Raw genomic sequence first — 23,011 nt, 5'->3', positions numbered from 1 at the left:
GGTCTGGTCGTGGGGCCTGAACTCTGGGCCTGGGCACTGTCCCTCAGCTCTTCAGCTCAAGGCTAGCGCTCTACCACTTGAGCCATAGCGCCACTTCCAGCTTTTTTCTTTTTGCTTATGTGGTGCTGAGGAATCGAACCCAGGGCCTCATGCATGCAAGGCAAGCGCTCTACCACTGAGCCACCTTCCCAGCCCCCATTAACCTTTTTAAAATCAAGAATTCCTTAGTATCTTGAAGAGTGAGTGTTTGCATTTCCTCAGCTATCTTTATCGCTTATTCATTTGAATCACATTTCACAGATGGTGAAGCACTGGACTGAGTTGTCTGATCCTATATGTTGTCTACAGGTTCCGGCTCCAGCTCCTTCCTTATCTCCTGGGATTTGAAGAAATGATTGATTTTGTCGTGTAGAGTTTCTATAATCTGGATTTTGCTGATGACACCTGCAAAGTATCTTTTAGTAGGCTTCTCTGTTTTCTATGCTCCCCATCCATGGCTATTACCTGGAGATTTGTTTGGGTTCTGGTGTTGCTTTCTAGAAAGACTCCTTCAAGGTGGTTGTGTATTCTTCCATCAGGGGACATGTGTCATGTTCCATTACCTTCTTTTTGGTGATAGCCACTGTAGGTTACTCCATTAGGATAATATTCTTAGTATATCATTTTCTCCATTTTAGCTAAAACTTCTATAAAGAGACATTTCTTCTCATGAAAGATTTCACTGTCTTAAAATAATGGAGTTTACAAAAGTAAGTTAGGTTTTTCTGTTTGATTCTTTTTCTCTCTCTTTTTTAAAATTTTCTTGGGTCCGGTTGTGGGGCCTGAACTCTGGGCCTGGGCGTTGTCCCTTAGCTCTTCAGCTCAAGGCTAGCGCTCTACCACTTGAGCCACAGCACCACTTCTGGCTTTTTTCTTTTTGCTTATGTGGTGCTGAGGAATTGAACGCAGGGCCGCATGCATGCAAGGCAAGCGCTCTACCACTGAGCCACCTTTCCAAAAGTAAGTTAGCTTTTCTGTTTGATTCTTTCTCTTGGCAAAAATCTTATCATCCTTTAAATGAGCTTTAACTTCTAAGGAAGCCATCCCTCAACATTTCTGTTTCTGGTTCCTTTCCCCAGGACTTCAGCATTTAAAAGCCCCACCTTGTTGCCAGGAGGTGTAGAGTCTTCAACACTTCAGCCAGAAGAGGATCGTGAACTCTTCTTTGCTTCATTTCCTATTGGCCCATACCTGTGTGAGAGCTGAATTACTTCATCCAATGTATATCTCTGGCACTTCCTGCAACATGGAACTCTGTTCAATGGCTATTCTGGGACCCAGGAGTAAATGATATGCTCTTCCCTGATCCTGTCCATCTATATCCCAGCTCTGCAATTTGGCTCTCTCTTATAGCTTATTCATGCCAAGCTCCCGAGGCTTTCCCTCCTTGCTCCCCCTTTTTTTCTCTCTACCCTCCTCTTTCTCCATCTTCTATCTTCACTATTTTGTGCCATTATTGGAGCTTGAACTCAGGGTCTCTTATTCTCACTTTTTTTTGTTGTTGTTCAAGGCTGGTGCTCTACCACGAGTTACACCCTTACTTCTGGCTTTTTACTGGTTATTTGAAGATAAAAGTCTCATGATCTTTTCTACCCAGACAAGCTTCAAACCTTGATCCTCAGATCTCAGCCTCTTGAATAGATAGGATTTCAGACATGAGCCGCCAGCTCCTAGCTTTCTTTTGCTTCTTGATCTTTGGTCATGCTTTGCTCCCTTGACCCAATTCTTCCCCCATTTTCTCAGTTACAAAAAATGGATCCATACTTTGGAGTGCACAGTGACCCATAGGATGTTCTGATGATTCAAGCCTTCTCATATATTTCTCTGCCTTATTCTCCTGCGGGGTGTGGGCAGCCTCTCTTGCATTTATGGCCTGCTCCCACAGTGGACTGTCAGTACCTGGGGCTGAGTCTCCTCCTGCACAGACTGCATCTAGAATCCCATCATACTCAGCACAAAGCTGTTGTCACATCAGTCACAGAGGGTTCATTGATTGAAGCACAGCTGTTTTTGCACAGATTTTGAAAACTGTCTGTACTTGATGCCAACACACCATAGAGAAGAGCAGGAATTCTGACATCAGGCTTGGAAAATTTTGATGTCTACACAAATAACATGGTAGATTTGTTTTCATTTGTTGAGTCAAGGATAATGGCAGTCATAGCCTAGAGCTCCTGTTGGGTTCTATGTTAACTTTTTCTTGCTGCAACAAAATACTTGAGAAAAACAACTTAAGGGAGGAAAGATTTACTTTGGCTCATGGTTTCAGCCCATGGTCATATGTCTCCATTGTTTTTTGTATCCAAGATGAGATAATCACCTTATGGTGAAATGGTACATGATAGAGCTGAGCTACTCTCTGCATGTTGGTGAGATAGAGAGGAGAGAGGAGAAAGGGAGTAAAAAAGAAGAGAGAGACTGAGAGAGAGGTAGAGAGGGAGATTCCAGGTCAGGGATAAATGATCTATATCTCTATATCCTCTGATTAGGCCCCACTTCCCAATAGTCCTAATAGTCTATTCCGTGGTTGATAAGATTAATGCCCTTGTGATCCAATCACTTCTCAGTAGAGCCTTTAGCTGGGGACCAAGCTTTTTAACACATGAGCCTTAGGGGACATTTATATTTGAACCAAAAACAGACTTTACAGTTGTTGTTCTCAAGATGCTTCTGGACCCAGAAATATGTTACACTATAGAAACCTTTCTGTAGTGGCCATATAGTGAAATATGAGGAATCAAAGTTTGGGTCAGGGACCAGTAACAGTGTTTTATGTTTATAAGGTAATCTTTTTCAATTTTGTATCAGGAAGTATGGATCAACTCTCATTTTTTACTTGACATACTTCTGGAGTCTCACAGCTAGTACCAGGTGCTAGGTATTGATTGTGGTGAGGGGTGGAAAGAACATTCAAAGGAAAAATAATAAGCAGAGTATTTCTGCAAATCTTTCTTTTCTCAGAAATCTGCTTTTTTGTTCTTTTATAGACTTTAACTGTATTTCTACAGTTCTGCATACTTTCTGAATTTATTTATTTTTATTATTAAAGACACTGTAGCTAGTTTCTCATTTGATCCTTATGGTAAACGTATAAAGTAGATCTGGCAGGAAATTGAGGATGAGAAATGTTAGGTACTTGTTTAAAGTTTACATTAAAAGTGAAACATCCCTCTAATCCACAACCATTCCTTTTTAGCAGAAGGCTCAAGCCTCTGAGTGGGTGTTGGTATACTGGAGCACACAGATTATCTGTCTGCTAGGTTTTTCTGATGTGTAATAGGAAAGTTATAGGATTTTCTGATGTGTAAATAGGAAAGGTACCATTGTTGGATAGATTCACCACTTCCTTTGGTTTACATTTCTGGTTAGTTCTTTGATGATTACTCGCTGTCTATTGGATGTTCTGTGTCAAGGTATAATTTACATTTCATTAAGAAGTAGCAATTGCTGGGCACTGGTGGCTCATACCTGTCATCCTAGCTACTCAGAAGGCTGAGATCTGAGGATCGAGGTTCTAAGCCAGCTCAGACAGGAAGTCCATTAGAAAAAAAGCCAGAAGTGAAGCTGTGGCTCGAGTAGTAGAGCTCTGACTCTGGGTGAAAAAGCTCAGAGATAGTGCCCAGGTCCTGAATTCAAAAACCCAGGACTGGCACAAATAAAAAAGAAGTAGGTAATCATAAATGACAGCTGAAGAGAAAGAAGTCATGTGCAAGGAGAGATGGACAAATGAAAGGAAAAGAACTAAAATATAAAAGCTAGGTAGTAGTCTATGAATTCTCCCATAATTAACTTATTGGTCCACACATTAATTCTGTGAGGAAAAGGGCTATCATTAAGTTCATTTTGCAGATGTTGAAACCAAGACCTAGAGAACTAAAATACACCTGAAGTAATCACAGCCAGGCAATCTGATTTCAGAGTTTGTATCCTAACCACTCTCATTTCAAGGCCAGATTAGGTACTCATAAGCCTTGATGAGCTGATCTAATATACCATAAGATTTTTTAAAAACCACGTCCACTGAAGCTACAAAGGTTTTCCTGGAGCTAGCATACTATTGTTTGCTGGTAGCATCAACAACAAATTGCTTTTTCTTTAATCCAAAAGGCACTAAGTGATAAGAACTAACAAGTTTTCCATACTTGATTTAGTAATTCTAGTCCTAAAAGTTTGTTTAAACTGACAGTTCAATTAAAGTAAGAAGGAGTTTGCATAAAGAAGTTCATTGAATGTTCTATAATAATAGAAGTCTAGGAGTAAATTAAGGTATGAGTAAGTAATTTCTCAATATGTTCACTGGTTGGACTACTAAGAAACCATTTAAAGACGAGGTAAAAGGGCAGGAGAATGCTTTCTATGTTAAGATTAGACAGGGATAAAATGTGGATTATTATGGCAATTTGTATATAAGCAGACTGGCAGAACCTGAAATGGAACAGGAAAGAATGCTAGTAGGTGTTTAAGATCTTTTTGTTCTTTGATTTTTTAAAATTAGTAGTGGCATTATGTTTAACAGATAATGATAAAAGAGCTGGTGGTAAAGGGTTGAAATGATAGAGGCAGACACTGGGGACTATGGGTGGAATTTGTCTTTGGTTGCTGTTATCCCTAAGTACTCCAGTGGCAGCCAGAGGGGTTTAGAGTAAGGAAGAGGGCTGAGGCTTATACAACTCAGGAGCTCTGTGAGACCAGAAGGGCCATTGCTACTAGAACTATGGAAGCTGTCTAGGTCAATTTTTCTCTTTTGTCTTCACCTTTGCTTATGTCACGTATCCCATTCTTCACTTACCAAGTCTTAAACTCCTAGAAGACGTTTTCCTGGGATCAACCCCCAACTACTTGCTCAGCTCCTATCTTCCTGGCTGACTGCTCCTCGGAGGTGGCATCCTTGTCCAGCACCCAAAGCTGATGACCCTCTCTGCTCCCAGTAGGCTGGTGGAGCATGGCCTGTTGAAGGTCCCTGGGCTGCTAGTGCTAGGATCTCAATCTCACCAGCACCTACTGCCTGTGCAGGATTAACTGTGTTGTCCTCCTCATCTCTAAGGCCTGATAAGCTAGCTTGGGTTAGGTTCCTACTATTATCATCTAGTTTTTACCAGATTCAGTAAATAAAGGAGCCACTGGATTTTGCAGAGAGGTTCCAGGGTAAGAAATGCCCTCTGTCTTTCCACTGATGGATGAGACTCAAGCAGCCTCTGGCCTTATGTTCAATGAGCCTAGTCTGAGCATAGCCCTAGGAGATTTCATAGCAGATGGGCTGGCTGAGTTGGCACCAACGTGGTTTTAGCTGTTCATGTCGGAACAAGGCTTTTTGGGTGAAGCCTCTTTGCTTCTGTCTCTTGAATACCTGGCTGGCCAGCCACCACCGTCCCATGTGACATGGTAGCTGTGCCTCCACATGTGAGTCTGCAGGAACCTGATGTCATCTGTCTGCCTGCAAATGTGGAAGTGGGCGTGTCTGTGCACATGGCCTGGCGTCCCGGGTTTCTGGACAGCAGTGTCTTTTTATAGATTGTGCACACGGCTCAAGTGAACGAGTGGTTTTCAAATTAGCAAATGATTGCAAGCTTTGTCTTCGCAAGTGCAAGACTGCGGTGCATCGAGAGCCTTGGCTGCTCGCGTCTTACCTGTGTCTGCATTGTGTGTCCCTTCTGTGTGTCTTTGGGAATGGGCTCCCGGCACGTGTCCTGCGTTAACAAGGCGTTGGTTTCGTTGTGTGAATGTCTGTGCGCAGTGCTTAGGTCCAGTTTGCGGCTGTTTGCTTGCCTGCCAGTTTTACTTGCGCCCAGCAGTCAGGCTCTGCACGTGCGGCAGCCTCCATGCGCACGTCCCTGTGTGACCCGTGCGCGGTGCGCAGGGACCTCTGGGTCGTGTGCACTCCGTGCGCTCGTGCCCGTCTCTGCACTAACGAACGCACTTCCACATGTCTGAGAGCACGTCCCTCTCCATTTGTGCACGTTGTGTGTGCACGCCGCCTCCCGTGTGTGTGTGTGTGTGTGTGTGTTGGGGCATTGCCCGCACGCTCCGACCCACGGAGCAGCCAGCGACCCTCACTGGGTTCCACGCGTCCCGTGGGGCCGACCCCTCCCCCGCGGCGCCCCGCAGCGGGCCGCAGCGATTGGCCGCAGCGATTGGCCGCCCGCTCGCTCCCCGCCGTCACCCCGCCCCCTCCCCCACCCGCGCGCCCGCGGTCCCCGCTGTCCCCCGCGGTTCCGGCGAGGCCGCGCCGCGCTGCGCTCCGCTCCCATTGGCTGCGCGCGCCTTTGTGTGGCGGCAGCTGCGGCCCCAGCGCCTTTGAATGTCGAGAGGGGCCGGGAAGGGAGCCTTTCCATGGGCCATCTGTCTCCCCGCCAGCCGCCGCCCCACCGCCGCCCGCGCCCCGCGCTCCGCCTCCCGCCCCGGCGGTTCCCGCAGCCTCGCCACCGCCCGCGCCCGCGCCCCGGAGCCGCGCCACAAAGGGCCCGCGCGCAGCCGCCGCCGCCGCCGCCGCCGCCGCCGCGCGAGGAGCCAGGATGGTCCTGGTCCACGTCGGCTATCTCGTGCTTCCCGTGTTTGGCTCTGTGCGAAACAGAGGTATCGCTTTTTCCTTTCGGGGTCTGCTTCGGAGCGTGGATCGCCGCAGGCACCGGGGCGGGAGTGGGAGCCGCGAGTGGCTGGGGGGCTCTGGGCACCACCGCGAGGACTCAGGGAGAGCGCTGGCTGCTCTCCACCCCGTTTGGGGGAGACCCCCCCACCTCCGAGTGTGGGGACAGCCGCTCTCGTGGGAGCTTTTGTAGTGAAGTTAGGGTTTGGTGAATTTGGGTCCCTCCCTTCCCAGCCCCACTCCCCCCAGCCCCCAATTCTTTGCGGTGGACGTGGTTCCACTCAAATCACAGCCCCTTCCCCTAAAATACCTTGCCCTGTGTGATCGAAAGAAGATGAGAGAAACGTGTGTGTGTGTGTGTGTGTGTGTGTGTGTGAGAGAGAGAGAGAGAGAGAGAGGATGAATATGAGAATGTAAGCTTGGTTTTTTTTGGGTGGTTTCCCCCCCCCCCCCCGTGTGTGTTTTCTGTTATATGTGTTTCACAGCTCTTCAGTTTTTGGTACTTAATACCGATGGTTAGTTGGGATCTGGGCATCTGACCCATCCCATGCCCCCGCCCCCACCCTCTTGTGGGCACTTGCACATTTCCCCATCCTCTCCCCTTCCCACCTTTAACCCTTTTTGTGTTATTGCCCTTACTCTCCTCCGCAATTGTCTTTGTGTGACGTTGCATTTATGGGTTCAAGATTCGTGTGTGTATGTGACTGGGTGCATGTGTGTGTGTGTGTGTGTGTGTGTGTGGTGTGAGTGTGTGTGCGCGCGCGCGTGCTTGTGCCTCAGAGGGAGATCAGACGCGCGCTGCCGTGCATCCCCGGCCGGGCTGGAGAGGGTTGTCTGGCCCTGGGGTGTTGTGCTGTGTGAGCGGGTGAGGTGGAAACTGCCCTCACGTCCGGACTTTGCCCCCATAGCTGTCGACTTTGTTTTTTAACTGTGATATATGGGGTGTGTTTGCACGGTCCCCTTTCCCCACATCCCCTTTCCCCTTACATTCTGCTACAATAGCTTGATTTTTCCCCCCTCCTCTCCTCCCCCATTTCTTCCATTTTCTTTTAATCAAAATTTCCCACCTCCAAAGCAAATCCAAGATGCATTTCAATTCATTTTTTTTTTCTTTTTGTATTCTGCCTCTGGACTCACATTTCTCTTCTTGGAAATGTTTCTTCTCTCCCACTCCACGTCTGCTTACATTCCTGCTGGCTAAGGCCCTCCTTAGGACCCCAGCCACTTCCCCAGCACACTGAATGATGTCTTCCCTGCTGACCCGGCTCCCCTATGGAGTCAGGGTGGGGGTGGGGTCGCAGGCCCAGCGCTTTAGTGCGCCCCAGGGGCCCCGGACTGGGCCAGGCTAGAAAAGCCGCGCCCTCTTCCAGCCCAGCTGTCTCCAACCCTGCACCCAGAACCCAAAAGGCAACGTTCCCTACCCGCCCCCTTCCCCCCCCCCCCCCCCCCCCGATTACTCGACCACGACCACGACCTCCTCCCCTCCTCTGCACCAATCTCCACATCCCCCGCCCCCCCCCCCCTCCCCCCCCCCCAGGCCTGTTTGAACTGCAGTTTTTTTTGTGTGATGATAGAATGATGACATTCTGCATTTATCAAATCTTTTTTTTTCTTCATTGTGTAGCTCAGTGAATGGTCAACTCGCTGCTGTGTGCGCTGTGACCCTTCTGCCTCCGCATTTAGCTGTATTGTGACACCCCTCTTAACCATTTCCTGTCTCCATCCGAGGAAGGCATTGCTATTTAAGCGGCAGTATCCCCTATCTCAGGCCAGCCTAGCATGGGATGGGAGTGGGGGGGTATGGAGGGGGGTTGTACCACATCTCCTTGAAATGCCACCCCCTCCCCTATACACACTTTTCTCTTATTACTTGGCATTTCCTCTTAAAACGGGTGTGGAACATTACACTAGGCAGAAATTAAAAAATGATTAAGAAGGATGTTGAGCCTGAAAGTATAATTATCCTGATTAAATCATTATCATCCTCATTAATACCACCAATCTCTAAATACCATTGCAGCATGCGGGGTCCATGTTTTGAAATTCAAATTGTTCAGCTGCCTTTAAATTTTATTTTTAATACCACTCCTCTCCACCACCAACAAAAAAAAAATTCCAACAAAACCCAATTCTGCCCAGTCAGTCCAAGTTTACTTTCAGGGCAAACACACCCACAGGAAATCTAAGTGCTGAGGGGTGAGTTGGGCTGTGGGTAAAATTTAGCCCAGTGTGCTAAGAATTCATGACCTTCCGATAGAGGATACTAATGCTTAACTCAACAAAGTCCTAAACCACAATCTTCTTGTAAAACTATTAGATAGTCTGCCAGCTTAAATCTGTTCTTTTTAGTTTCCATTGTAGTAGTGTAGGATGTAGGCCATTTCAGAATAGATGTAGAGAAATAACCATTTTTGTATCTTCATCTTGTTTAGCCGAGTACATTGCACTGTAAATCCCTGTTAAGTGGATTCCTTTTGCCTTGGCTTGGAGGTTGCAGCACCCTACTTTCCAGTTTTCTGGGTGGTTATCATCTGGCCTCCTGGCAGCACCCAGAAATAAGTGGAAATTATATTTTGTTGGAGGCAAAAATTACTAAGTATGTATATATATATACATATAGTAAAAAGAAAATCTTGGATGAAATGGTAGTTGCTGCTATTATAGCCTCTGAAAATTTGGTGCACTAAGTAAGCTCTCTGGCTTAAAGAGAAGCCATGGCCATAGGGTCTTAATTGTTTAATTGTACAATGTCAAGAGCATCTTTGGACATCTGCCCTGGCCCTCAGAGCTTCCCCTTTAACAGCCGGCTCCCTTCTGCTGCCTGGCCAGCCAGACCTGCTTGAAAACGGAAACAAAACCACAGCAATCATGAAAGAATAAGGCCCCTACTTCAAGGGTCCTTCCAAAATAAAGTCCCAAGTAGCCTCCCCAGACTGCCACTTGGCAATCTGAAAAGAAAGAGGAAAAAAAAAAAGAAAAAAAACAGAAAAGAAAAAAAAATCTCAGCAAAATGGTTTTCCATTAAACAGGGGTAGCGTGTTCTGCTGTGCTGAATTACTTCCTGTTCTTATTTTGTGGGTAATTTTTTCTGTATCAAATATCCTTTTGGTTGTGTATCTTTTTCACCTTTTCTTGTACTAAAACTAAAGCATGATCTGTATTTTTTTACATCCCCCAGTTGACAATGTACAGCGCTCGGTTAGAGATGTTATTACCCTGCTGAACTGTACTGTGGTCGTGTAGCCCGGGCCATCTGCTCATTGTACGCTGCTTTTGTTCTGTTGCCCTTCCGAAGCATGGTGGGCCAGCCTTTTTTTTTGTATCGTGTGCATGATGACATTGTTACACACAGAATCCACTAATACTAATATACAATCTCTCAATAAAGAACTAGTTTTCCTATATTAACCTAGTGTGCTTTTTCTCTTGCTGTTTTCCCATTTATTGTTGTATCCTGCTGTTTAGATTTTCCCCTTGCTTTTCTATCCCCACCCTCACCCACCCACCACCCCCACCTCCCATTTGTAAGATTTGAGTGAATGCCTTTTCTTTTTACTTTACTCTTTTTTCCCCCTTCCTTTTTGTGGTATAGATATGGTGACTTTAATCCCATCGAGTCCATATCTTCTAACAATAGAAGTCTGGGGCATGGGAGGGGTCAGCTGTCTTGTCACACTGAACAGCTCAATTGCATAGAGATCACCTATCTTTGGCTACCTGGGGACTCAATACTTCCCACATTTCATCTTAGTTTCCAAGTTCCATAGCATTGGGTTTATTGATGATGCTGGTGAAGAGAAGGAAAAATAACACTTAGGTTGAGAAAAGGGATACTGTTCTTAACTAGCAATCTTGTAGCATTTCAAACTCGCCTGACAAGCCCATTTTAAGTTGTGTTTTAACTTTTCTGTTTACTGTCATTGATTTACTGTCCTTAAAAATCATGCTGAGGTGACATGTGACACGGAGTTAAATCTCTGATCAGAAACTCTAAGGGACCTTCTTCTATGTGCATATTTAAATTCTTGGGACTTGTGGTGTAAGTTTGGCATGGAAGATGTTTGAAACAGAACCCCACTGAGACTACCCTTTACCCTATCCCAGGGTGGGCACTGGACCTGGTACTGTAGGAATAAGATGGTCTGTCTGCCGGCTGTGAGCCAGTTAAAGCTGATTATAGTCTGCTTGCCTGACAGCTGCTTCATCTGTGGCCCTAGGGCCTCTCTTGGGAGAAAGCAAGCCAGATCTTGGCCATTGTCTAAGTTTGTGTGTTGGAGTGGGGGTGGAGATCAGGAGGGAAGTCAGGACAAATGTCCAGACTGAATAGGAAGAAGAACCTTTAGAAGCATCTCTCCCTCTCCACCCCATAATTGCATTGGAGAATCCAGTGAAGAGGTATTTTTCCCCCCTTGAGTAAAACCCAAATCCAAGCATTTGTCAATTATACCTATTCATTTTCAGCCTAGAACAAGCCTTGCTAAATGAGGCATTTTAGACACCAGAGGAAATCAGTTGATTAAAGAAATTCATGGTTTCTTCAAAGGGTCATCATTTGGGAGCCGTTTCTCTTGGCGGACGTGCCTCAACCTCACTTCTGTGGGCTGTCTCCAGAGCCATCTCTGATCCTTCCCTGGCGGCCGGTGGGCACTCTGCTGCCTGACCACTGTGCTTCCTTGCTTGTTTTGGTGTGTGGCCTCCTTCGACACCCCCACCCCCCAAGCTCGCCCCTCAGGCTGCACTCTCTGCTCTGGCCCTTTGTTCTCTAGCTCTTCCCAGCCTGGTGGGAGAGCTGAGCTGATTTACTGTGACACATGGACACACATGCGTGTTTCTAGCCGAGGCTTGGGCTGTAGTGTGAGCAAGAGGCCTCTGCAAGTTTATGAGGCCAGTTGTTGGCACTTTCATGGTAAAAAATCTTTAAAAAATATTCAGTTTGCATCAGACTTAACTTTGATCCTAGTTTGAGAAAACAAAAACATCCCCCTTCCCAGCCATTCAACCTCAACAATAATCAAACTAACATTGGGTGATCACTCTCATTATTTTTATCCCAAAGATTAGATCAATATTAGCCAATGTAAAGTTTTATTATTCTGAGTTAGTGTTAAGCATGTCAGAATTGTTTGACAATACATTTTGAAGGTAGTTTAGTGACTTAGTAATAATATGGAAAGGTGTTGGGTTAATGGGTAATAATGTCTTAGCAATTCATCATGTGCACATTATGTTTGGCCTAGGTTGTCAGAACTAAACACTTAACTTATTAAGGAGCCCTCTCCACTACTGGATGATTCAACAACTACAAAGCTGTTGTACATCATATTTATTCTCTCAACCTTCTGACACATGTACACTTTAATAATTTTTGACTCCACACCTGTTAAGTGACTCATATAGCACAATCTTGTGATAAGGTGAAGTGCAACTCTTGTTTATAGCTCTTTTTTTTTTCTGAGCTTGAGGACTTCTCTCTTGATTAGTATCAGACAAGGGTCACTTAATTAATGAATTTTCTTAAATAGTAATTTTCCATAAGCCAGCAAGTACAATTCAATAGTCAAGGTTAGGGGGAGACGCCACTGGAGCTACTGACATAGGCTGGCTACCTCTCTTCCTTATGAGGTCTTCTTACCTCCTGCCCTACCCGTTCCCTATCTGTCCTATCTTTAAATAAGAAGTACCATTTTTGGAAACATAGCAATTTCCTAGACAAAGGAAGTGACAGCTCTGTGCTGTATTCAAGTGCACAGTGGAGTCTCTGCTCGAGTGAAGGCCAGGAGATGGCCTGCCTTTGACTCTGATCCAGGTGATGACCTTAGTTCTCTCAATCCTACCCAACCACCATCACACACGTGTGCAGGATGTTTTTGCCTTCGTTTCTCTATGGATCAAGAGAGCTTTATAAAAATCCCTGGCTTAACAGAGTGTGAATGCAGAATTAGTATCTTATTCTCTGGTTTAGTTCAGTCACTGATAAACTAACATATTTTCAAGAGAACCGAGGAAAGGGCTTACTTGGAGAGATTCAGATTTTCAGGATAATTAAGAAAGAATAGCAAACACGACCCCACAATTGAAGCACTCACAATGCCTGTTCCTCGTGTGTTCATTCATTTGTTCCCTTCTTTCACTTGTTAGTTCATTTAGTTAATGAGTGTTCCCAGAATACCTGCTTGGGGAGCAGGGAGAAAAGCAAGCACTGTGCTAAGGAGGCATACCAAAGAAAAGGGGGCTTCTAGCACTTACGTTGAGGCAAAGAAAACAGTCTACACAGCTTAAATGTATGGCTGACCATCCTGGCTGGCAAGTTAAACTTGGAGCAGCCCACACTTAAGTCCTAGTCCTGTCTTGACCCAGAAGGGTTAATGTAGACCACAGCTCTGAGCATCATACAATCAATGCCCATCACAGAACCAAAATGACAGGTGTGTGAGGCACCTGGTGCTGAGGTGCTAAGGATGGCATCTCTCCCTTCACAACTACAGGCATTCACTGGCCTGAGGACCAAATGAAGTCAAGGATGACTGTGGCTGAGGAGAGGGTTGTAAAGGCTTCGAAGGGTTTTGTGCACACCAGAGGGGGGAAAAGAGGAGAGCTAGGGAGGCAAATGAGATTTTGGCCAAGAACAGAAGGTGTACACTAGGAAGGTGATGTGTGTGTGTGTGTGTGTGTGTGTGTGTGTGTGTGTGTGTGTGTGTGTGTGTGATAGGGCCATATATGCAGGCCTATTGTCTCATAAAGATCTAGTCCTGTAGCGTTGTTGTCCTGCCTTTGGATTTCTCTGCAGCACATCAAGAGTCACAGGACTCAAGATCTGCAGAATATAAGGCATGGCTGGGAGAGATTTTTGAAGGCAGTTTCTGAGTCCCATGGAAGAATTGGCATGCCAACATTTTGATTCCTGGAACTCTAGGGAAGAGTGGTATTTACTTGTTCTGGTGGCTGATGGCAGAGGGCTGAGGCTGTAGTGTTAGCTCCTAGGAGGAAGCCATGGAAGGCTTCTAGGGTAATAGAGACCCAGATCCTGGGCCTGATGGATGGGATCAAGGCTTACCTTTTAGGTCTTACTGTAACAAAAGAACAGAATGGAGTTTAAATTGAGGGTCTGAGGGCAGGAGATTTTTGGGGTGCTGGGAGACTGTAAAGCCTCAGAGATGAACAAAGATGAGGAAGAACAGTTTCAGGAGTCCTAGTGTACTGAAGAACATGTAGAATTTGGCAGAGGGAAGGGGACTATGGACTATGGAAATGTCTGGTGATAGAGAGTTCTAGAATTTTTTTTTCTGTGCTGAGGTTTGATCCTAGATCCTTCTACATGCTAGGTAGAGGCCCTCTAACACTGACTTACTTATATTTCTAGTCTCCCTTTTTGGTTTTGTTTTGGTTCACTCAGGGCCTGGCCTGGAACTAAAGAGCCTCCTGCCTCAGCATCTTTAGTGCTGGGATTATAAGCATACAACATCATGCCCAACTTCTAGTACTTTTAAACAGATTTCCATTGGAGTAACACATGAACATCAGTAGCTACAATCCCTCATATCTACATGACAATCTCTAGGCCTGACATCCCCTTGTGGGTTGTTGCATGCATGCGTCATTGCATGGCTTATCTTTGGGGCAGCTTGTTTTTGAAGCTGTGTCACTCAGTTGGAACAAATTTTTATCAAATGTTGTCTTTCCTAAGAACAGAGACTTGGGTGATGGGTGTGAGAAGGAATGCAACCATCAGGATTTTTTTTTCTCTATGGGTTTGTAGAAAGGTTGCCTCTACCCAAGGAAGAGGAACTGAAGTGAGTCTACCCTAAGGAGAAGAGTCAGAGACCAAAGACAGGGGTGTGTTAATGAGGGCCAGGGCAGGGACAACTGATAGTGAGTGGGCTCTAATTGCAGGGATAGGTAAATTCTCCCCAGTTTAAATTGTTCTCTTCTGTCATCTCATTTTGTCCTCAGCACAGCAAGTGCAGAGGTAATTGGAAACCAGAGGAGGAAACTGAGCCCGCCCCAAAAGATACTGAGGCCCAAAGTGGTGAAAACCTTTACCATCTTCTCCTGCTAGTAAGTGGCTAAGGAAGTGTCTGAGTGTTTTTCATCTCAGTCTCCACAGCCCACTAGGACTTGTAGGCTATCAGGAACCCCACAGGGCCCAGACAAAGCATCACAGAGCAATCCTTGCTCTCCTCTTCTATTTCCAATGGGACAAAGTTGGAAAGCCATGGCCTCTCCCTAACTTATGGGCTGTCAAGATACAAGAGAGTTCAAGTCTTCATTACTAAACCTGTCGGTAAGGTGATCCTCTAGGATCAGAAAACCCCTGAGAAGGAAGTGAGTGAGCTGGAGTCCAGAGTGGTGAGTTCTTCACCTCCAGGTTCTGTATCAGAAGTGGCTTGGCCAAATTTCTGGGGACATTTGAGGGAAGTGGAGTCTGTGCTTTGATTTCCTCAGAATAATAGATAGTCCTTTCTCATGGCTGTGCCTCTCATGTTGGGCACACTATGTATCTTCCTTAGGTCATCTTGATGCCTTACAGATTATATCTTGTTACGTCATAGAGTTAGCAGATTCCATGTTTAGAAAGCAAAGCAAAAGGAAAAAGTCTCTTAGGAGTCCACCCCTCTGTGATCACATGAATGATATATGCCTTCCACAGTTTTGTTCCTGCATGTGCTGTGTCTGTTCTGTAGAGCTGTAAACATGGCATATGAATAATTCTGCATTTCCCATTCTTATTTAACATTGTGTCACAAGCATTTTCACATTTCACTGTGTTGTTTTGACACACATAACTTTGAATGACTATGTAAAATTTCATTTGCATGGTGGCCTGAGAGTCAGGGCTGGTGGCTTCTGATGCAATCAAATTGTCATAGGTTACAGGCTTCTCCATAGTGGTCCCCTCTACCCTCCACCAAAAATTAGTGTAATGAGTTTGACAGGTGCCAAACCTCTGCCTTCCACCATCCCTTTTCACCAACAGGTCCAGTGGGGTTCGGGGTGAAGAGCACAGGGTGGAGCTTGGGAGGAATAAGAGTGGTATAAATGTTCAGCATCCTGGGTTCTGGTTCTTCTTCTGCCACCAACTTTCAATTTAGTCCTGAGCAAGTTGGTTTCTTCCAGTCAGTTCTTAGTCACCCTGTCCATCCAATGTCTGGGTCTACATTTGAGACCTCATCACATGAAGTAATGCATATGAAGCAAACTCAAGAGGCCAAAGACTAGAGTAATGATGACTCGCATTGTGCACGGTGGAAATAGCCCCGGTCTGGAGTCCTGCTCTATCAATAACCACTCGTGCTGTTGGCCAAATCTGACTGCTGTGCAACTTCACTTCCTATCTGCCAAGGGAGATAATTGGCCTAATTGCCCCTTCTGACTCGAAAAAAAAACCTGTCATTTCCTCCTGATGAGAATAATGTGAATTTTCACTGCCTTTTGTGCCTGTTATTGGGACAGCAGCCATATGACCCTCAGTACCCAGTGGGCACGTGTCCTTCCGCAGGCCAAGGGTAAGAAGGGAAGGAAGAGGAGTCATGGGTCTTGGGTCCTGCCTGGCGAGTGGCCCATCCAGGGCTATGAGCCCGGAGTCCAGTTAGGGCTGGAGAGGCTGCAGCTCTTGTCCTTTAGCCATCCCCTGAGGTGTGCCTGCCTGGGGCAGGAGCCCTCTAGGAAGCACCCCCCCTACCCCCCCAAGCCTGCAAAGGTTGGTGACATCACCCACATGGTGGCTTGGCCCCAGCAGTGTCAATGCAGTCCCCTCGCTCTCATGGTTGGCCTTTCAGAGCCTGGGAGAGGAAGTGGCAGAGCTTAGTCAGCACCGCCTGCTGCGGTGGAGAGGGGCAGAGGAGCGCTGGAACTGGAGGAAGCAAGGATTCAGCCAGCACCTGTCTCAAGGAAGGCAGGAAGCTCGACAGCTGCTGTACCCCTTGGGGCTGGGAGGCGGAAGAAAGGGTGGCATACTCTATGTCTGCCTAGCCAGCCTGCTTAGCTCCAGCTCTCTTCCTTTGTTGCTCCCTTCCTGAGAACGAGGGTTCCATTACCACCCAGCAGCCTTTGAGATCAGATGTCAGCTCTGGAAGCTGAGCAAGGTGGGGACTGGTTATTACTTGGATGGGAGAGCTCAGGCGTCCCCGAGGATCACTCATCTCTTGAAGCAACTGCTGTACTCTTGAACTCAGTGTAGGTTGATGGGATTAATGTGCCCTCTCTTGCCAGAGGGCAAGAGAGCAACAGCAACCTTCCTGAAGTCAATAGTGGCTTCTACTAGACCACAGAACCTCCACAGCCTCCTTTCCTGCAGGGCAGGTGGGCAGGGCCCCTCGGGACCGCTCCCTCCACTCCCTCCACCGGTGAGGCATCTTCAGCTCTGTTGGCCAGGGCTGAAGACTGTTTGGGGAAAGGTGAACTGAACCAGGAGGCCCAGGCCCTAACAACCACCCCTTCTCTAGTCTTCTGCACTGCCAGGCACCCCAAGGCCAGAGGGTATGAGTCCTGCTGAGGGAAGGGGACTACAGGGGTGGCCACTCAGCTTCAGCCCTGGATCCATCCGTGCTCACCACAGTCCCTTTTCCTGGCATTAACATGTGGGGAAAGGGGGTGTCACTTCATCTTGGCAAGCCCATGCTTCCCCAGGAGACAGATCCCCAAGAGAAAGGGCAGAGTGACCAGAGCCAGACTCAGGAGTCACTGCCTCTGACTGCCCCAGCAGGGTGCTCACTCACTCCACAGATTCCCTGGGCCTGAGCATTGAACTTGTAGCTCTCATGGGGAGTGGTGTCTGCCCTGGCGGAGCATTCAGACTGCAGAGATCCTAAGTGTGTGCTGATAGACCCCCAGACTTTGATTGCAAGGATAGAAAAGTTTACCCTTGAGTGTTGACCCTGGACTGTCCACAGAGTAAACCCAATACAGTTCCCGGTTTTGCCTCTCAACTTCAGGAAAGGAGATTTTATATTACATAAAAATATTCTATATTATATTATAAATAGATACTTTATATATTGATATTTTTATGTTACACTAAACATCAAACTCTAATGCCAACAGTTAGAAACTTGACACCAACTTTATTATAAAGTAAAAATTATAGAGAATTTAGATGGCCTCTGGCCCAAGCTGTCCAGTGCTGGAGTCAAGTGCCCCAGTCAGGAAAAAAACCAATCTTTTATCTGGGTGCTGGTGGCTCTACCTATAGTTTTTACTACTCAGGAGGCTGAGCTATGTGGATTGAGGTTAAGGAACCAGCTTCAGCATACATACCCACGAGACCCTTATCTCCAATTAGCCAGCCAAGACCTTGTCTCCAATTAGCCAGCCAAGACCTTGTCTGCTCAATTGGCAGAACAGTAGTGATAAGCAAAACAAAACAAAACAAAACCCCAAAAAACAAAACAAAACAAAGCAAAAACCCCAAACCAAAAAACCACAAAAAACAACCTAGAGTCTCTGAGCTCAAGCTTCAGTACAGGCACAACACACACACACACACACACACACACACACACACACACACTCCACAATACTGATCTTTTGACTCTGAGAGCCAGCAAGCAACTTGCATCTTGACTCAAGACTGTTTGGAAGTGGCATGAGCCCCACAGCTCCGGGTGGGCTATGATGGGGTGCTGCTTTGTGGAATGCTTGAAAACAGTGTGTGGTAAGCAAACACACACCCGTGTATTTAGGCTAAGAATAGTCTAAGGGGTCTTTGGGAGAAAGTGTAGGGGACCTGGGCAGACAAGAAAGACAGGCAAGTTTCACTTAATTGATTTATCAGTTGCCATCAGTGTGCTTTGGGCCATGGACAGACAAGGTACAGATATCCTCTGGGCACAGCCAAACTGGGGAGACTCCTAAATAGACCCACAGAAGGTAGAGAATGCATAGATCCAGCCCCATGGAGGGACTCAATAGTTACGCAGGCCAGCTAGTGAGGTCTGGCCAGCCAGGAGGTATTGTAGCACATGGAATTGGGAGAAGTATTGCAGCCTGCAAAAGTCTGGGGAGGGGGGGTGCCCTGGAGGAGACAGATCAGGGGCTCCCTTGCAGTCAGAACCTCCCAGAGACAAATATCATCCAAGAGGTGAACTTCAGAGTCCTGTGGCTGTCACCTTTGTCTGATTTTTCTTTCTCTTTTTTGGGAGCCTTGGGCCCTGTCATTTCACTATCATCTCATCCATTCCAGCTTCCTTTCTCCCTGCCCCTCCCTTCTCCCTGTTCTGGCCATTTCTGCTGTGATTCTCGGCCTCTGCTTGGCTGGACTGGTTGGGTGCTCCAGTGGTTCACCATGCTGTCCCAGGAACAGAGTCACATATAGGGAAAAGACTGCCCAAGGAGCAAGGTCTCCAAGCCTCTGATATGAGCAGCTGCCAGAAGCACTGGTTCTGCTCTCTGCCAATGGGATTCTTAGCTTATCTGACAGGCTAAGTGATGATCAAGTGAGTCCTGGATGCCACATACCCATCAAGACCCTTGGTACTAAGCCAGACTACCTTTACTGGCAGTTGTCACAGGTAGATGCCTCTGGCTGCCTCCTGCAAGGCGTCTTGAATACAGCATGGGGAAAAGAACTCTGAGCCTCAGTGTTCTTTATCTGAGAAATGGAAGCAATCACAGTGACTCCCTACCCATCCTGCAACAGGGTGATAAAGAGGCTTAGATTGGTCATGGGTTGATTCAGTTCATCTAGAAGGTATGCTCTGAGGACAGGTGTTTACACATGCCTAGGCCCAGTTCCAGGCTCTGGGTACAGGAAGATGACACCAATACAAAAGCAGCAGATGTTTGTGTAGGGCTTAGCCTGTTTCAGGCTCTTCCCCAAGCCTGATACTTGCCTTAAAGAAGCATCCTCCTGGGAGACAGATGGTGGATGGCCTGCAATCACAGTCCTAAGGTAGGTGCTGGATACTTTTTTGGCCTAGAGACAGCTATGTTGGGGGAAGTAATGCTTTGAAATGCTAATGACCGAGAAGGGCTAAGGGATGCAGGTCTGTGTAGATGAGGCCAAAGTGGTATAGGCCTGGGGCAACAGGGCTAGGATGGCTGAGAAGGGAGGGAAGCTTGAGGCTCTGTCAGCCCTACTGGTCACTGTAGCAATATGGTTTGCCAGTCAGTAATGCTGGAGATAAATAGCTTTTGTTAGGAATAAAGTACATACAGTCTACTCTGGGCCCTGAGCTTGTCTTGATCAAAGGGCTGGGAGCGAGAGCTGGGCAGTGCCCTTGAGGACCAAGAAGACAGGTCCCCATAACCTCCCCCAAAGCAATGGTGGGCCGTGCCCGTGCAATGGAGGGAATTAGCTGGTGCTGAGATGGGAAGGTGGGGATGGCGGGGGTGGGGGGAAGCTGGGAGAAATGGGTAGACATGACTTTGAAGTAGGGATGTTGGAAGAATTTCCCACACTGTCCAAAACAACACTAAGCCCCTTGAACTGCTAAAAATTATTTCTACAAAAGAGCTACATGTTTAAGCAATTTGGAGATGCTATACATTACACGTCTGCCTTGGAGCATCTCACTGATTATTAGTACATCAAGAGCTCTGGTAAGCCGGGAATTGGTGGCTCACGCCTGTAATCCTAGCTACTCAGGAGGATGAGACCTGATGATCACAGTTCAAAGCCACCCTGGGTAGGAAAAGTCCATGAAACTCTTACCCAATTAATCACCAAAAAACTGGAAGTGGAGCTGTGGCTCAAAGTGGTGGATGCTAGCCTTGAGCAAAAGAGCTCAGAGACAGTGCCCAGGACCTGAATTCAAGCCCCACACTAATGAAAGAAAAGAAAAGAAAACAGCAACAACATGTCCCACCCCCACCCCCACTCCTGCTAAGGCCTGCAGTAAAGAAAGCCTGAGAGTCTAAGGGGTCTTTGAGCATTTCCCCAAACGATCTGATCACAGAATGATGTGGTGTGTGCATGTATGCATGCGTGTGTGTGTGTGTGTGTGTGTGTGCGCGCATGTGTGTATGCATGCACATGGGACTCCTAGAAACATCCATTGAATTTGGAGCCTGGAGCAGAGTTTAGGAAGTGCTACTCAGGAAACCAGATTACTTAGTTCATGGTTGTGCCAACGCAGCTTTCTTATGCTGAGGGGGAAGGGACACTAAAGAAAAGGAAAGGCATAAAAAGTGGCTCATTGGTAGGAGACAGCTGGTCTCAAGGTCCCTTGCACCCTAGTCATCCTGCTAAGACTGCCAAACTTAGCTAGTGTTTGAATCTATTCAGATTGCAATAACAAAATGTCAGAGGCCAAGTGCCTTGCAAACAACAGAAGTTTAATTTTCACTGTTCTGGCTAGAAAGTCCAAGATCAAAGTACTAGCAGGTATGGTATGTGGCAAGGTCCATGGATGTCTTTTTGCTGTAACTTCATGTAGTGGAGGAGTAGAAGGTCCTCATTCGTGTTCTAAGGACACTAATGATGTTTACTTGGGTCCTCACTCCGCTAACTACACACATACACACACTCACACACTCACACACACACACACACGCCCCATAATACCATGAGAATACAGTTTCCATGTCTCCAGAGTGGGTTCTCTTCCTTGTCACTTGTTCTCTAGCAAATCTCTTGTCCCACCATGGCTGAATTCACACAGTAAATCTTTCAATAAGGAAGTGGAGATCTTCATCCAGGAGGGCCTGAGCACATCTCAGGCAGAGCCTAAGCCCAAGCGCAGAGCTTAACAGGGACAGTGGCCTGTGTAGAGGCTACGGAAGGGGCATTCCTGATTTGGTGTGGTCTCTACCATGACAGGGAAAAAAGGTAGCATGAGTCCCCTCTGTGCAGCTGGGTGTCCTGGGAGCCTTCCAGGAGGAGGTAGGTCTTGAGCTGGGATAGAAAGTCAATTCCAGGGCAGTGGCCAGTGAAAGCAATGGCATCTTAGGGGCATCAAGAGCACTGATGGTACTTGGTGGCCACCAACCCAGAGATCCCTAGCAGCAGCTATGGGGATAGTCTGGACTGAGGCAGAGGAACAGCAGCAGGGCCCAGAAGTGGCCAGCACCCCTACTCTGCTGGCCCCAGACAGTAGCTGTGACCTCTGCTGAGGGTGCCACTAGCCGGGAGACTCCTCTACTAGTACTCAGCTCTGTCACTTGGTGCTTGGAGAGTAGGAGAGACTGAATGCTATTAGTGTTTCTGCTCATTTTTATAAACTGTCCTTACAAGAAGCTGAACAGGCACATTCAGTCTTATTTACGGCTGCTATTATTTCTTCAACATTGAGATTAATTTGGTGATAGCTGCTTATAAGCACTTTTATCATCAGATGTGGCCATTACTTGGGAGAGAAGGGCTGGGTTTGTGGACAGCCACATCAGGTCTCTCTGCCCTGGAATATGTATGAGACTCACAGCCATAAATCATGTCAGACTCCAGTCAGACTGAGACCCGATCGCCAGAGATCCTGTACAGAAAGGCCCCCATGCTCATGTGCACAGAGGAAAAGCCTAGTAACTCAGCTGGAGAATGGAGAGTGGGTAGGCACAGACATCTATGCACAGTGGTGCACAGACGTCTATGCTGAAGGACAGACCCTGGAAGGTTTCCCAACTAGGGAACTCAGCATTTAAAACATAGTATTAGAGATTAAGGCCAGGACCTGGCACATGCTAAGCAAGTGTTCTGTCACTTGAGCTGCCATCTTACCCCTCGGCCCTTTGTTTTCTTAGTTTTTGAGATAAAGTCTTGTAACGTTTCCCAGGCTGGCTTCAAACTTAGGATCCTATTGCCTCCCTTCTCCTGAGTCACTGGGATTGCAGGCATATGCCACAATGCCTGGTTACAGCACTGAGCTTACATAATCTTGAGCCTACACTACAGAAGAATAATCTGAAAGCTTGATAAAATGCAGCTTTTTCCTCAGCCCTACAGAGCCACCACCCCTGAGGACATGGCTTAGGGCTTCCCCAAGTGTGGGCTTTTCTCAGGAGATCCTCTGGTAGGTTTGGCCATCACAGCTCAATGGGAGAAGAGTAGAGTCTATTCTAACCCAAGAGAGTTTATTGACCCATGGATGGTGACTTTGATCCTGGCCTGTTACCTTATATTTCCTGGCCCTGTCCCCAGGATGGTGGCACTAAGTCCTCTACCTCAGGCCTTGGCCTTCCCTTCCCCACTACCGGCTCTTGAAGTGTCAGCAGAGCTCTTCTCGATTCATCTGAGAACCCCCCCTCCCCCAACTCCTTGGATGTTGTATGCCTCTTCTCAAGAGACTCTTGGGTGGGCGTCAGCTGTTAAGCCCATGAGAGAAGGAAGCTGATGTGGACTTCATCGTATTTCTTTCCTTGCCTGGATTCTTCCATCACTATAGCCTTATCTTTGGGGCACACATCATGTAGCCCAGAACTCCTGAATCTGGTAACCTCTGCCATGGACGCTTTCACATC

General features: G+C 47.0%; 1 protein-coding gene across 1 annotated transcript in view; it reads left to right on the top strand.

The window, feature by feature from the left end:
• The first annotated feature begins 6,551 nt into the window (after positions 1-6,551).
• Positions 6,552-23,011, top strand: part of Rnf165 (ring finger protein 165) — a 91,286-nt gene continuing 74,826 nt past the window's right edge. The window contains exon 1 of the mRNA XM_013014881.1: positions 6,552-6,612. Coding sequence (XP_012870335.1) covers positions 6,552-6,612 — 61 coding nt within the window. The remainder of the gene's footprint in view (positions 6,613-23,011) is intronic.

The sequence above is a fragment of the Dipodomys ordii genome, unplaced genomic scaffold (assembly GCF_000151885.1).
Source record: "Dipodomys ordii isolate 6190 unplaced genomic scaffold, Dord_2.0 Scaffold25, whole genome shotgun sequence".
NCBI lineage: Eukaryota > Metazoa > Chordata > Mammalia > Rodentia > Heteromyidae > Dipodomys > Dipodomys ordii.
The sequence above is the reverse complement of the archived record's forward strand: the minus strand, read 5'-3'. Positions and strand labels throughout refer to the sequence as shown.